Source organism: Aulonocara stuartgranti (assembly GCF_965226115.1).
Source record: "Aulonocara stuartgranti genome assembly, chromosome: 7".
NCBI classification, from domain to species: domain Eukaryota; kingdom Metazoa; phylum Chordata; class Actinopteri; order Cichliformes; family Cichlidae; genus Aulonocara; species Aulonocara stuartgranti.
In genome coordinates, this window is record NC_138945.1 from 30,627,063 (window position 1) to 30,642,151 (window position 15,089).

At 37.1% G+C, this 15,089-nt stretch overlaps 1 protein-coding gene across 1 annotated transcript in view; it reads left to right on the forward strand.

The window, feature by feature from the left end:
• The first annotated feature begins 46 nt into the window (after positions 1-46).
• galt (galactose-1-phosphate uridylyltransferase) overlaps positions 47-15,089 on the forward strand; it is a 36,511-nt gene continuing 21,468 nt past the window's right edge. The window contains exons 1-6 of the mRNA XM_082538887.1: positions 47-461; positions 4,539-4,708; positions 5,008-5,083; positions 5,273-5,321; positions 9,913-10,042; positions 10,617-10,673. Coding sequence (XP_082395013.1) covers positions 425-461; positions 4,539-4,708; positions 5,008-5,083; positions 5,273-5,321; positions 9,913-10,042; positions 10,617-10,673 — 519 coding nt within the window. The 5' untranslated portion in view covers positions 47-424. The remainder of the gene's footprint in view (positions 462-4,538; positions 4,709-5,007; positions 5,084-5,272; positions 5,322-9,912; positions 10,043-10,616; positions 10,674-15,089) is intronic.

Sequence of the window (15,089 nt, forward strand, 5' to 3'; positions counted from 1 at the left end):
CGCTTAGCCAATCATGGGCCGAGTCAGTAGCGTAGGCAGCGCGCGACTCCGGGGTTGCCAGCACAATGCAAAACCGTCTTTTTCTAAAGACATTAAAATATCATATTTAAAAAAAAAACCAGTTGACCAAAGCTAAACATTTCAGGCTGCTGTATTGGGTGGTAACAGTCTAATGACCAATTATCCTTAGTTTGACGTTTTCAGTCTTATTTACTTACTTATTTGTTTAGATTTTTAGAAGTGTGCCATTGCATACCGGCTTGTGCACAGTAGCAACCTTTCGCTTGTCAACAAAACAGGAAGTAGGCCAAGGTTTGTTGTGGACCGTGTTGATTTAGCGTCATACGCTAAAGTCCAGAGAAAGCTCATGGTTCAAAAAAAGAACACCGGGGAGGAGACAGCTGTGAAACAGTGAGTTACCGACATGAGCGGGAAGCAAGACGTCAGTTTTGACCCAAAAGGTACGCATTTTTTTGTGAATTTACAAACGTTAAAAAGCTAATTTCAATCACTCACTATATCCAATGACAGACACTGGATAATGAGTAGGACTTCTTAAATTTGTCAGTTTGCCTTAATGTTTAAGCGTCAAAATGACTTCTATAATTTCCCGAGTTCTTCATTATTGTTTACCAAAAAGGTACTGCACTGGAAACAGTTAAAGCTAAAATGCATTCAGTCATGCTTCGGGGCTTGTTCACTACTCGAATTCACTGGTAGGTTATAGGAGTTTACACAAAGTCTTTAGTTATGTTGTACCCTGCACTTTTTCCCCTGTCGGCCTGACAGACATGCTGACTCTGCCAGCTGTCTTGTGACTGTAGTTCCTGTAGTTCCTGTAGTTCATGTTGTAGCTACAAAACCTGCTCCTGAATGCTTTTTGAGGTGTTTCTTATAAGTAATAGTAAATGTTTAAATCGGGAATGTCAAACTCATTGTACATCGTGGGTAAGATGCACCCAACTTTGATCTGTCACTGTAAAAAAGTTTGATACACAAATTAAACCTTGAGATATTTTAATATAAGAAAAAAGTGCAGTTTCAAATTCAAATTTTATTTGTCACACACACAACCATACACAGTATGACATGAGGTGAAATGCTTGTAGCTGTGCAATGCAATGCCCGAACATTAAATGACAGTGGTTTTACAGTATTTACAATTTACAGGTTATTACAAAATTTACAGATTTAACTTAGAAATTTACAGTAAAAAAATGTGCAAGTAGCAGAAAGAGATTATAAATTATAGGAAGTGTGCATGAAGAAAAACCAGAGTGCGTGTGGTGATGTGATGTGTGTGAGAGTCCAGTCTTATAGTGATGTGATGTGTGTGGGAGAGTCCAGTCCTACACCTGGTTCAGGGCCCGAATAGCCTGGGGGAAGAAGCTCCTCCTCATTCTCTCTGTTTTGGCCTTAAGGGAGCGGAAGCGCTTCCCAGACCTCAACAGTGAGAAGAGTCCATTGTTGGGATAGGAGAGGTCCATCATAATCTTCCTAGCTTTGGTCTTGCACCGCTTGGTGTAGATGGACAGCAGGTCAGGGAGCTCTGGTTGAATGATGCGTTCGGCTGAGCGCACCACTCTTTGCAGATCTCGTCTGTCCTGCTTGGTGCTGTTCCCAAACCAGGTGCAGATGTTTCCCGTCAGGATGCTCTCGATGGTGCAGGAGTAAAAGTTCTTGAGCACCTTCAGTGGCAGATGGAAGTCTCTAAGTCTTCTGAGGAAGAAGAGACGCTGACGGGCTTTCTTAACCAGGGTGTTGATGTGACAGGACCATGACAGGTCCTGAGTGATGTGGACACCCAGGTATCGGAAACTGTCTACTCTCTCTACTGGCGTGCCACTGATGACGAGGGGCTTGTAATTCCTCGCCTGCTTTGTAGTGAAGTCCACGATCAGCTCCTTAGTCTTGCTGACGTTTAGGAGGAGGTTATTCTCCTGGCAAAGGAAATCACCGTTTTTCTACATGGTAAATAACCTTTTCTGTAGTGATTTAAAGAAATTGTAAGAAATAAATGTGTAAAATTACTGAAAAAGTATAAAACACAAAGATTTTTGTTTTGTTTTGTTTTTTTATGGAAAATGTCCTTTTTTGTGTACCCACTGTAAAAAATACCCAGACATTTCTATTGAACAAAAAGGAACTTCCTGTTGTTTAATTTAATTTTCTATCTGTTACCTAATTCCTTTGGTGTAGCATGGCCCATAGGGGAGGTTTTTTGTTATTAAAGCTGTGAAACGTATGAAAATAAAGTTAAAAGTCCAAGATTTATGCCTTCCTTCACACTTTCCAAAACTGTCCAGTAGGTCTGCTCGATTATGGCAAAAATGATAATCACGATTATTTTCACTGAAATTGAGATCTCGATTATTTGACGATATTTATTTAACAACAACAATGTATTGAATAATGACTTTAAAGATTGTCAAAAAATAATAAAATAGTGTGCAAATACTGATAACAGTGCAAATGTTTGCAATATAAAAAATAAATGAAAAATCTAAACATCTATGTTTAGTGAACTTTGCAGTGTTGCTTTGTGGTGCCGCTACAACATTGTAGCAAAGTTTACACACTATGTCTACTTGATCCACGTCTGACTCCGCGAACCCACAATGTTTCCACACCACTGAAGTTTTTATACCTCTCTTTTCAACCAGCGGCAGTCACTCTCCTCTCCAAATAACTTCTGCTTAGCTTTCCGAGCTTCCCTCGGGTCCTCTTAATCAGTGGTCTCCAACCCCCGGGCCTCGGACCGGTACCGGTCCGTGAGTCGTTTGGTACCGGGCCGCGAGAGTTGAGGCTCAGGTGTGAAATGTATAGTTTTCAGGGTTTTTATCGGTTTTCAGCGTTATTTTGTTATCGTTTTTATCGTTTACTCTGTTTTCCTGGGTCTTTTCATGTGTGTTATGAATAATTTTTTTTTTCTTTAGTTTTATTCTGTTGTATTTATCCGCGACACCTTAAAGGCCGGTCCATGACAATAGTGTCGGGCATAAACTGGTCCGTGGCGCAAAAAGGTTGGAGACCTATGGGCTCAAAATGTGGTCATAAATATTTTGTACTTGTAAATCAGTTTTGTACTTGTAAATCAGGATTTGTGTGTGTAAAAAAAGATTTGTGTGTGCGTAAAAAAGATTTATGTGTGGACTTAGCCAAAAAAACCCTGCAAGTTACAAGTATGAATTTTGACCCTATTTTTCTTCCTTTCATCTGATTGGTGAATTGGTGGTCAATCACAAATGTAACAATCCAATCAGAGAACAGATGGGTTTGGCTGTCGGAGGGGTGCTTTTTTTGAACTGCAGGTCTTTGAAGGGAATAAATGCCCTTTTACATGCCAACCCAGCGTTTTCCTTCATCACCACGAAGGAAAACAGTCTGTGGTCGTCCGAGTTTGGTGATTTTTGTGTCACAGGACTACGTGTTTAATACAGGGACTTCCACAGCCTTTTCAACAGCGCTGCAGACGCAGGGGGGGGGCAGTGCTTTGGAAATGACAGTCTTCATTACAAAGCTTTCTTCGTTATGAATTAGCATACATGTTTTTTTTGAACATTTGAAGAACTAGCAAAAAAACCCCACAAACTCTTGTAGTTCACATAAAGTCAGAGGTAAAAACGACAAGGAGCAGGTGCATCTAGTACAGGTAGAGCTGCTGCAAAAACCCACAGAGCTCAGCAGCCAGCAACAAATTCTGGATCCTTTGCTTTTAGTTAGCAATTAGCATTAGCAGCACATCCTGCGTCCGATGTGAAAGGACTTTTATGCTGCGCACTGTGACTCACAGCAATGGTCCCGGGTCAGCCCTGACGTTGTGTTAAACTAATCCTAAAGTAATAATGTATTTCTAACCACTGACATACCACAACATTATCCTTTCAACAGCTGCTGAAAGTAAGGGGACCTAACTGCTATCGGATATTTATATAGAGATTACCCTTCAAGGACCTGCAGTTCAAAAAAGTGCCCCTCCGACAGCCAAACCCATCTGTTCTCTGATTGGATTGTTTAATTTGTGATTGACATGACATTGACCAATCAGCTTAAAGGAAGAAAAATAGGGTCAAAATTCGTACTTGTAACTTGCAGGGTTTTTTTTGGGCTAAGTCCACACACAAATCTTTTTTACACATACAAATCTTTTTTACAAGTACAAAACCGATTTACAAGTACAAAATATTTATGACCACATTTTGAGCCCATAGAGACTGCTGCTCTTAATTGTTGTGACACGTGTTCGAAATGCAGAGAGGTGCGCTCGATTTGCCACACGGAGCAGCGCGAGAGTAAAGCACGAGGGAGGGGCTAATAATCGGCTCAGTCATTTTTAATGATCGTTGAAAGCCCAGATCGTAATCGTGATTAAAATCCGATTAATTGATCAGCCCCACTGTCCAGTGGGGCCAGATTGGAGTCTTTGCCAGGCCAATTTTTGCCCCCGGGCCTTATGTTTGAAGCCTGTGGTTTCAATAATGTATGTGTGTTATTACATTGTCTTGTTACATTTTATCACTTGTCTTGTGTAACTTTAGAGCACCAGCACTTGCGTTACAACCCTCTTAGGGACAGCTGGGTTCTTGTGTCCGCCCACCGCATGAAGAGACCTTGGGCAGGTCAAGTTGAAAGACCACCTGAGGAGCACATACCAAGATATGACCCAAATAACCCACTTTGTCCTGGGAACAAAAGGGCAAATGGAAAGGTGAGAAGAGGCATTGAACAGCATTCTTTGGTTCTGATCACAACAAGTAGTAAATCCACAAACAAGGCATCCATTGGAAAACATATTGATAATGTCGTGGATAGTTCATCTATTCTTCTCTCCATTTATTATTGATGTTGTAGACATTAACAATCATACATAATGCTAAATTGCGCTGTAACATTGCCAGCAGTTCCAAATAAGAGGTTTCTTCACTCCTCATTCTGCTTGGGCTTTGAAAGAAAATGTTTTTTGTCTGCTGTTTTCTAATATCTCTCCAACTGTCTGCTTTTCTCCAGGGGAATCCAGATTATGACAGTACCTTTGTGTTTGAGAATGACTTCCCCGCTCTTCAGCCTGACGCTCCAGACCCTGGTGAGTTCTAGTGCAGTCTAAATACTGTAAGGAAAAGGAGAAGTAACTGCAGTACCTTTTTTAATAAAATATTTAAGCAAGTAACTGCAATTCTTTCTTTCTTGCAAACTCGACTTTCGTGTAGCTCTTTAGCTATTTGGTTATAATACTTAAATATGATAAAGTATATATTGTTGTTTTGTTCTTCAGGTTCAGACCAAGATCCATTATTTCAGTCTAAAGCTGCAAGAGGTGTCTGGTAAGAACAAATCTTAATATCTCAATCTATATGTGTATGAAATGCAGTGCTCATAATGAAATGTATAATACATAGTATAAATTAATATGCAGTTGGTAAGTTATAATTTAATCTAGGACACGATGCATCTTAATCAGTGTTCCTTTTCAAAATTATGATGCATTCAAATGTATGACTAATTAAATCTAAGCTGATGACTGCAATCAGAGCAGTCATGCTGAGGCAACTCTTAATTCGTTGTTGTCATCATCTTCATCATAATCAGCTATTAGATGACGCTAATTTTGTTCATCAACGCACTGCATGCTTCCTGTTTTCAGGACATCTTGAACTTGAGCAAAACAAAATCACCAAGCCACCGTACATACATTAGAAAGTGATGTTATTTTGTGCAACCAGCAGATGGAGATGTTTTATCAGTACTCTAGTTTGTAGCTCCTTGGTGCATGAGTGATATTTTCCTAAATCCATCCACACTGATAAATAACATGTCCTTCGGTAGCTCAAAATGCCTATTCCTGGGTGTATCTTGTATTCTACAAAGTTCAACTGAAGAATGTTTTACAACAGGAGTCAGCTCAATAAACACTGGCTGCTGGATTTATACATCTCCAGAGAAGCTTAAAAAAGACCTAAATCCTTCGTTAGTGCACACTTCTATAATACAATACACAGCATTTTCTATTTCAAAAATTCACAGATTACATTTTTCCCTCTCTGGGTACTTGGCCACACATGATTCTTGCTATGCTATGAATCAAAGATATATAATTGTCAAATTGGTTTAAGGAGCGCTTTCAGGGTAAAATATTAAAAGATGAACCTAAAACTCCAACAGGTTGTGGCATATAGGCCTTTATAAGAGACAAAATGAGTGGTTGAAAATTTTTAAGTGGTGTTTTACTAGTAGCAAACTTCAAGGTGAAAGTGGAAAATTCCACAAGTAAAACTCAACCAATAAGAGTGGACAGATGTAAGAGCCCAGAAATCAACAAAATCACCAAAAATTCACCAAAGTCAATTCAAATCAGACAAAAAAGACCACACAGATAATATAAATACATCTTCAAAGGCAAATTAAGTCTATAAGAACAAAGTAAAATTTTTCTTAAAAAATGCATTTTACTACTTTGTTATAAACTTTATTTGCCTTCGAAGGTTAAATCTAACAAGAATAAAGGGATTTAAATTTTATATGAATAGAGAGTGCTTTGGAGTTTTTTGATATTTTTGCATAAATAATATTCAGTCTGAAGGTAACATTCCCAAACAATCCTGTGCTCTGGGAATTCTTGCTTGATTCTGTCTGACAGCAGAGTTGCATAACTACTGAATAATAGATTTAATCAAAAAATATTGTGCTGGTTGAAAACTGAAGACTCTTCTTTTTTTTTCTTTTCTAAATCCCATGTGCTGGCAGATGTAGAGGCCGTCAGGTGTTGCTTACCACACTCGCAATGTGATGAAGCACAGAAACAGCAGTGACTGACTTAAAAAATATAGTACATTTTAGGGTACTTTTCTTCCCCTGTCTCACTTTAGGTGAGAGTGTGTGATTTTGCTCGCAGTGTGAGGTTGTATTCATATTTGTTCACACATCCAGCATGCTGCTGCTTTCCTTTTAGTGTATCTGTGATCAGTATATGCTTTTGTGGCCATATTAACAGAATAATAAACGTGAAAAATAAAGTAGATCTTTGTACCCTGCAGCAAAGTTCAGTGCCAATTAGAGGGGAGTGCAGAATTGGAAATGTAATTTAGGGGATCTGGGTCACGGAAGGCAATAGAAAGCTGTAGTGCAACAAAAGAAATAAGAACGTTTTTAACACTTTATCATAGTACCCCTCTCAGCACTGTGGTGACAAAAAATTGGTCTCACTTTATTTTACAGATCTGACAGTGTCTTGTTTTCCCTTTCTAGGAAAACTAAGTATAGCTGCCCAGGAATATTTCTAAGAAGGACTTTGAAATTTGCTAAAACTTTTAGTAAAAGCAATGTCAGTTGACACCTTACAATAATTATAGTTATTTAATGGTGTAATTTGCTGTCAGTACAGGTGTCTTTTTGTCTTAAATTTAACTTCAAGCAAAAGGAAGATTCACGAGATAATTAGGTGTTCTGGTTTTGTTGTTGTGTCAGATTTAAGGTAACTTAAGATTATATTTCTTGAAAAAAATGTCTCTGGAAATCAACAATTTCCATCTAATTACTCATTTACTTTAAAGCTAGCTTGTGTATACAGTAATAAAACAAAAACAAAAAACCCCTCAATTTAGTTTAAGCACAGCTCTGTTAAGGTCATGCTACAGCATTTCATTTGGGTTTTTACTTTGACTGGACCATTACAACCACCTTGAGTCTTGTCTTTCATTTGCTAATGTCCTGTTATGTGACCCCTTTTCGCCCAAGCTTTAGATGTCCGACATATGCCCTCAGATTGGACTCTAGATTGCTCTGATATACAGAGGAGTTCAAGGTTAGCTCAGTGACTGCCATGTACCCGGGTCCTGTGGCTGGAAAGCAAACCGTGCTTGACAGTTGTTGTGTTGATTGTTGGTTTTTACACTTCTATATATTCCTGCTATACTGCTATATTTTTTAAAGAGAAGAGGCTTTCTCATAGCAACCCTTTCTAACAAGCCAGACTTGTTCAGTCTTTTTGTAATTCTGCTGTAATGAACATTTAACATGTAGAGTAGTCTGATAAGTACCCCTTAGGTTTTTTTTTTTGCAATTTGTCTCAACATTGCACGGTCTGACCTTAGGGTGAACTTGCTGGAACATCCACTGCTGGGAACATTATTGCATTGTGTTAACAAACACCTGAATGCTTCAGGCCAGCAATCTGCCCAAACATCTGCTTTTACAGAGGTGATTACATTTGCGGACGATCAATTAATCAAGCGTGTTTTATTAGCAGCACCTGGCTGTTACTCACCCCCTTAATTCCTATAGAAGCAATACGGATGTATTTAATTTTTCACAGGACCTCATGCATTAAAAAAAGTATTTTTGACATTTTACAACAGAGCCCAAAGTAAACTGTTTTAAAAGAGAAAGCTCACAGTTGCTTGATGTTGTGTTAGCTGCGCTACATGGTTTGATGAGCTGGTCAAACTGGTGCACAGTAAAAACTGCTGTTGGAAATATAAATAAAATAGCAAGTGCTGATATCTTCAGTGATCCTCTGACTTTTTGCTTTCTATCAGCTTCATTGTGTCAGATGTTTAATTTGTGCTGTTTGTTTACAAAAGTTGGTTAAAATGCCTAAACAACCCCCCACCCACGACCTGCTTTTTGTTTTTTTTGTTTTTTCTTTTTTTTTCTTAGCTGAATAAACCTTTATTATCGTTAGGAGTCTGGCTCATTAAATGTAACATACGATGTTATAGTTGTGACAGCTATTTTGGTTGCTTAAAAAGGTTGTTTTGTTTGGTTGCACAAAGGAAGACTCTCTAAAAATAACGCAAATAGTTGTTCACAGCTGTCATAGAATTCACATTTTTATATATATATATATATATATATATATTTATTTATTTATTTATTTAGAACCGTAGTTTAAATCTAGACTTTAGACTTTATTGCCAGGTGAGGTAGTTTAACTTATATAGTGAACATGAAGAATACACAATTCATTAATGGCACCTTCACTTTCTCACATATCCATCAGCATTTATTTCCATTCTCTTTTTTCCTGCAGACATTTTTTAGGGTTATTACTCTGTGTTCAGTTATTTGGCTCTGTTTTTCATAGACCAATTCCATTCTGTTTCCACTGACTATTTGACTTCACTTTTTATAATATTACCTCTTAAAAACAAGATTGAACTCAACCAGTAGTTGTAATCCATGTCTGTTTGTGACATTCATCTAAATCTAAAAGGAGCAAAATGTCAGCTTTGCTTTTATGTGCAGTAATTTTTCAACTGAACCCCAGGGCCCTGCCAATGTGAGAGTCAACAGAAAATCAAAAGTAAAGGCTATGTAGCTGTATTTGACAGGCAGTTTATGGGAAGTGCATAGCAATGACTTTTACCTTCCCCCAGATTATCACTTTGCTTTAATTAACCAGGAAATTCAAAAACAGAGCAAGGGTCTGTTTTATACTAAAACAATGACATCATTCAATTCTTATTATTCACAAGAAGAGCAACAGCAACAATGTAATGTGTCTTAAATGAACCTCTAACAACAAAAGGAACACATCACCCCAAATCCCTATAAAAAACTAGTGACATTTCCACCGTCTTATCTGCATTTAATGCTACTGTAAGTGCGTAGACTGTTGCCTGGATAGAAGATCGATTAAGCCACTATGACATTACCCTCTGGTGTGCAGGCTAAAATTTCTGAAGACTCAAATTTGCTGTTATTATAGGCATCGTAATAGGTTTTCTTGTTTTTGTTTTTGTTTTGTTTTTCTTTTTGGTAGTGCAGTGTTAAGTTATTAATGTTAATTAATTTTGAGAAGCTGATCCTGGTTAATTAATTCAGCAAGTGTTAGATTCTGTTTCAGTCTTTTAACACCAATAACCACCTTTCCTTCCTCTTTTTCTCTTTTTTTTCATTTTTAAATGCCTTCCTCAGTAAGGTCATGTGTTTCCATCCCTGGTCAGACGTCACGCTCCCTCTCATGAAAAAAGAAGAGGTTGTAAACGTGATAGACAAGTGGGCGGAGCTTGTTGAGGAACTAGGCACTATTTACCCATGGGTTCAGGTATGCAATATTCTCACTTTCTCTGACACGCACACACACACAAACACAGTCACATTATTGATTTTATTTTTCCCAGGGCTGGATACATCTAAAATTGTAACTGCTAACCTTTTTACCCTGTCACAAATCCTTCAATTTTCTGCCGTCTCTAGTTTTTCACGTTAATATGTATTTTATTGGATCACATAAAATTTTAATGACGCCTCCGGTCAAATTCACAAATTCAAACAGCTGTTTCAAATAAAGCAGGACATGGGCAAGATGTCTAACTTCAAATGTGCCACATGCCAAATATTAAATAATATTTTTGGAAGCTTTTTTTTGTTCATTTGTAGGATGTACACTTATTTGGACCCAACTAAAAAATACACCTTTTGTTTCAGTTCAGCATTTTGTCATAATTCCTTAGATATAGAAATTCATATAACACCTAATACTCAGATACTCATACTTGGTGTCAACCAATCCAGCCCAGAAAATGCATGCTGTTTAGATAAGAACAGCTATCTAAATCCTGTGTTAACTTCTGCTGCTTTGTTGTTGTTGTTGTTGTTGTTGCTGCTGTTGTTTTTAGATCTTCGAGAATAAGGGTGCTATGATGGGTTGTTCAAATCCACATCCTCACTGCCAGGTAAGCGATGCACACATTACCTGATTTGGCATATGCACTGCAGTCATGGTGATGCTTGTTAGAATGCAAATGTCATAATGAGTTGAATCGACCATTAAACTGTCTTTAACCTGCCAGCTTCCTAGCAGAAAGTCTGTGTGATGTCTGATTGTGGCCATGTGAGAATAGTCTGTCCTTCCTTCTGCATGCTCTGCGTTGGCAGCGACCTCACATTTCAGTAGTAATCTCCTCTTGTGTGCGACATGTGAGAAAGGGCAATTAAAACAATGCTGGATCTAATTTCCCACAAACTTTTCATCTTCATTGATAAATGAAATGTCCTCACAGTGAGAATAAGTGCAAGAATATATACATACACTCATTCCAGCTACTTTCATGTTGCAGCATCAAAACCTTAAATTCTCTTATCACACATTTGCAATACAAATCTGTCTCGTTGGTCCAATTTGCACATCTGAGCGACCAGTTTATGACAATGAAGATGAGAAGTGATTTAAAAAAAAAAAAAACCCCAACAGCAAAGCTTTCATATAAAAGTTTTTGAGCCAGACAAGCCTCAGCACAGAAGCTGTTAATTGACTTTTCATCCAGAAATTATCAACAATTCTGTATTTGTGTGTCGGTCATTTCTTCCTTTATTACTTTTTCTAAAGACAAATCACACCTTACAGCTTTGCTATTTTCTTGTGCTCATATTTTCCTGCCTTTTAATAAGGCAGAACTAAAACTTGAAATAGGGAGGCATTTCCTGTCAAACTGTCACCTTACTGTGTGATGTTGAGCAAACAACAGAGACAAAATCATAGAGATGTTTTAGCTCTGATAAACACCGCTGGGTTGATTTTCCTATGTTTTTTTAAAAGCATAGTTAAAATAATGTGTTGAAAATAAAGCTGATGTCACCCTCTTAACTCTTAAGCTTTATTAAAAGGATTTCTATTGGCTTAGTTGATTAGTTTCTTCCCTTTTGGCAATCAATGAAAAATAATAAATAAAATCAATAATATGCTCATCACTACACAGATAGAAGCAAAACCATAATAGAATCTGAATCAGCTGCTATTTTCTGAAATATAGAAATGACCAACAGATGGCAGTACGCAACCTCAAAATAACAGGGTTGTAATAGAAATAATCCAAGTTTGTTGAAGATACGTATACTTTCTATACACCAAATTTCTATAATACACTTCCATTACTGTAAATAGATAAAAAGGACACATATGTATTTAGTTTTTCATGTCTGTTATAAAGATCAAGAATCAAACCTGGATCCAGTCTTTGGTGGGGCTTTTTGAAAATGTTTATTATTTATTTATTTAGGATTTTCCTGCAGACTAGATTTCCCTTGCTTTATACATCAAAGTCCAAGAAAAGAGTGGTTTAAACGTGTGTTCGTCTATGTGTACAGCCAGGCAACCCCTCCAGGCCAACACATACGAAGGGTAGATCTAAGACTTTGAAGAATAATCAACAGAAAATGTTAATCATGTTCTGGAGGCAGCATTGCTTCTGATAACTTTGGTCTCAAAGGAAAAGAGCTTTATGTATTTTTATGTAAGTGGAGGAAGGAAAACATATGCCTCTGGAATAGTGATATAATTTTTTTTATGTAAGCAGTCCAAAGAATATAGAAAATTAATTTTGCAAAGTGCTACGAATTGACCGTGAGGACCAGATATTCATTGAGTTAATATTTATTTCCAGAGTATATATTTTATTTCAGATGTTATACTTGGAAGCTGAAGTAAAAGCCATGATGATGTTGTTATTTGCAGTAAAAGATAATACCTTTTTTTTTCAGAAGTTTTATCTTGCCAGAGTAATTACATTCTTTGTTTTTCTTGTCTGTGTTCTCTTTAATTTTCTCTCTTTGAGAATTAGCAGTCTCCTGTTGGCCATTAATTAATGTACACAAAACACAGGTGTACAAATAGACCCAAAACTGCAGATGTTGGCAGGCATGTATGTATCTACACGTACCGGGAAGTATGAAGATAAACAGCATGTGCACATTTAATAAAAACACAACAAAGTCTGTTTCTTTCTGCCTTCCCAGGGTCATGCTTGAAAAAGCATGGTGCAGCCTTTAGCCAAAAGCCATTAATATGAACATAAATCTAGTTTCTACAGCAGTGATTGTGGAAAGGGTCTTATCGCAGCTTGAGGCAACATGCCAGGAAACATTAATAACTTCCAGCTGCTTAAAAGTATTACTTTATTGCATTTGTTTTATTACATGCTAAGTATTATTCATAAATCCAAACCCATGTTAATATGACAACTATTGGGCAAGGTCAGCAGAACTGACTGAAAGGGAAGAAGAAAATCTTGATTATCATCCATCTATTTCCTTCCACATACCCAATTCAGAGTTGTGAGGGCTATGGAGCCTATCCCAGGATCCTATCCAGTCTGTTGCAGGTCTAACACAGAGAGACAGACAAGCATTTGTGCTCACATTCATCCCTACAGTTAATTTAAATCACCAGTTAACCTAACATGCATGTCTTTGAACTGTGGGAGGAAGCTGGAATACTCAGAGAGAAGCCACGTAGGCACCGTGAGAACATGAAAGCTCCAGCCTGCACTCAGTAGGAACCATTTTGCATTTCCACCTAAAATTTCTGTATTCAAAGCAGGAAAGGTTGACAGGTTCAAATCTGTCACTGTGTTATCCCTGCACTACATTATGGGTAAAAAAAGAAAAAAAGTCTGAAATAAGAAAGGAATCTCCAACACAGTGTAAAGCGGTGGTGTTTAAATCACGCTGCTGTTATTTTGTATATATTTATTTATATTTCTTCATACATTCTTATATAGTTCTATATTGTGTATTTTGTTGTACAGTTATTTTATTTTCAACTTTAATTTATATATTTTATCTTATTCTCCCAGTTAAATTTACCCTTCATTCTAATTTGTGTTGTACAGTTATTTCATTTTTAACCTTAATTTATATTTTATTCCTTCCTAGTTAAATTTACCCTTTTTAATTTTTCATATTTATTTCCTATCTTATTCATAGCCTTTTCCTTTTTTGTTTTCTTTAGGTCACGAGCAGTTGTCCAAGCATTTCACTACATATCGTACTGTGTATGACTGTGTACGTGACAAATAAAATTTGAATTTGAATTGATTTTGATTTAAAGTATCAGAGGATGCCTCCGGTTATTACTCTGTTCATCATATAGTGGAATGATTTAACTGGAAAATCTACTCCTGATGCCTGACACAAATATGCTATTTTCGATTTCAGAACACTATGGAAGACCTAAAAGATTCCAATAAAATTGACAAATATTAAAAAAGACATCCCACTAGAAAGCAAGATCACCGTAGTAGAAAGAAATACCTTAAAAGAACAGACGTATGCACACAAAGCAGCCACATACCTAATCAATATTCTGGTGAAGTTTTCAGTCTTTAGAGGATGAATATACAATGCATTGTCTACTCTGCATCCACACTAATGAGCACAAGTATATGTAGGGAGGCAGTGATGTTCTTAACAAACCCCAAATTAAATACAGTGCCTCATTCAAAACCTCAGTAACAGTTGTCTTAGGCAATCATTTAACGTGCACTGTCAAGTTGAGTTATTTGGCACTGCTTTTACAGCCATTAAAATCCTATATTTTGCATGGGTAATGCAAATGTCTGGTCTGATGCTCACTATTATCCATATAAAGCTTCCCAGAATGCAGCTGAACTATAGTGTGAAACCAAAAAAATACTTTTGTTTCATAAATTTGCATGAATATGTTGCAGCATCATTTTCTCCAGGGATGCTCACTTTCTCAATCAGAGATAATACCATTGTTTCATTTAGAGTAAACATAGCCTGGTGGGGAATGCCAGTTGGTGGTTGATGAGAGCAAAGTTTGAACAATTTGTTTGTCTCTGTTAACGATCAAGACAGTTGTTTTATTTTATTTTTCTTGCCAGGTGCAATTATCACAAGAATTTAATTTTGTGTGTACAAAGCAAAAAAAAAAGGTTTCACAGGACTATGAGCAAGCACTTGGAAACATTGGAAAGGAAAACTCCCTTTGAATAGGAAGACACCTCTGGGAGAACCAGTATTGGGTTTGGCTGGTCTGGAACATTAAAACAATGCCTCAATTTTCCCAGGAATGGATGTCAGATGTCAGACTGTGCAGTGCCCAGTGAAAAATTAAAAGCTACATTTCAAACTCATCTACAGGCTTCAGTTAGCATGTTAAATATTAAAATTCCCAAGGGCACAAATAGAAAAGTACCAAGCAAGCATGGCTTGTTTAGAAGACAAACAAGCCATGCTTGTTCTTAAAATAACATGACAGCACATCTTAGATTTGCAAAGTTGCATTTGTACAAACCACAAAACTTTAGATTTTTCAGTCATTGAGTTGACCACAAACTCTTCTGTATTCC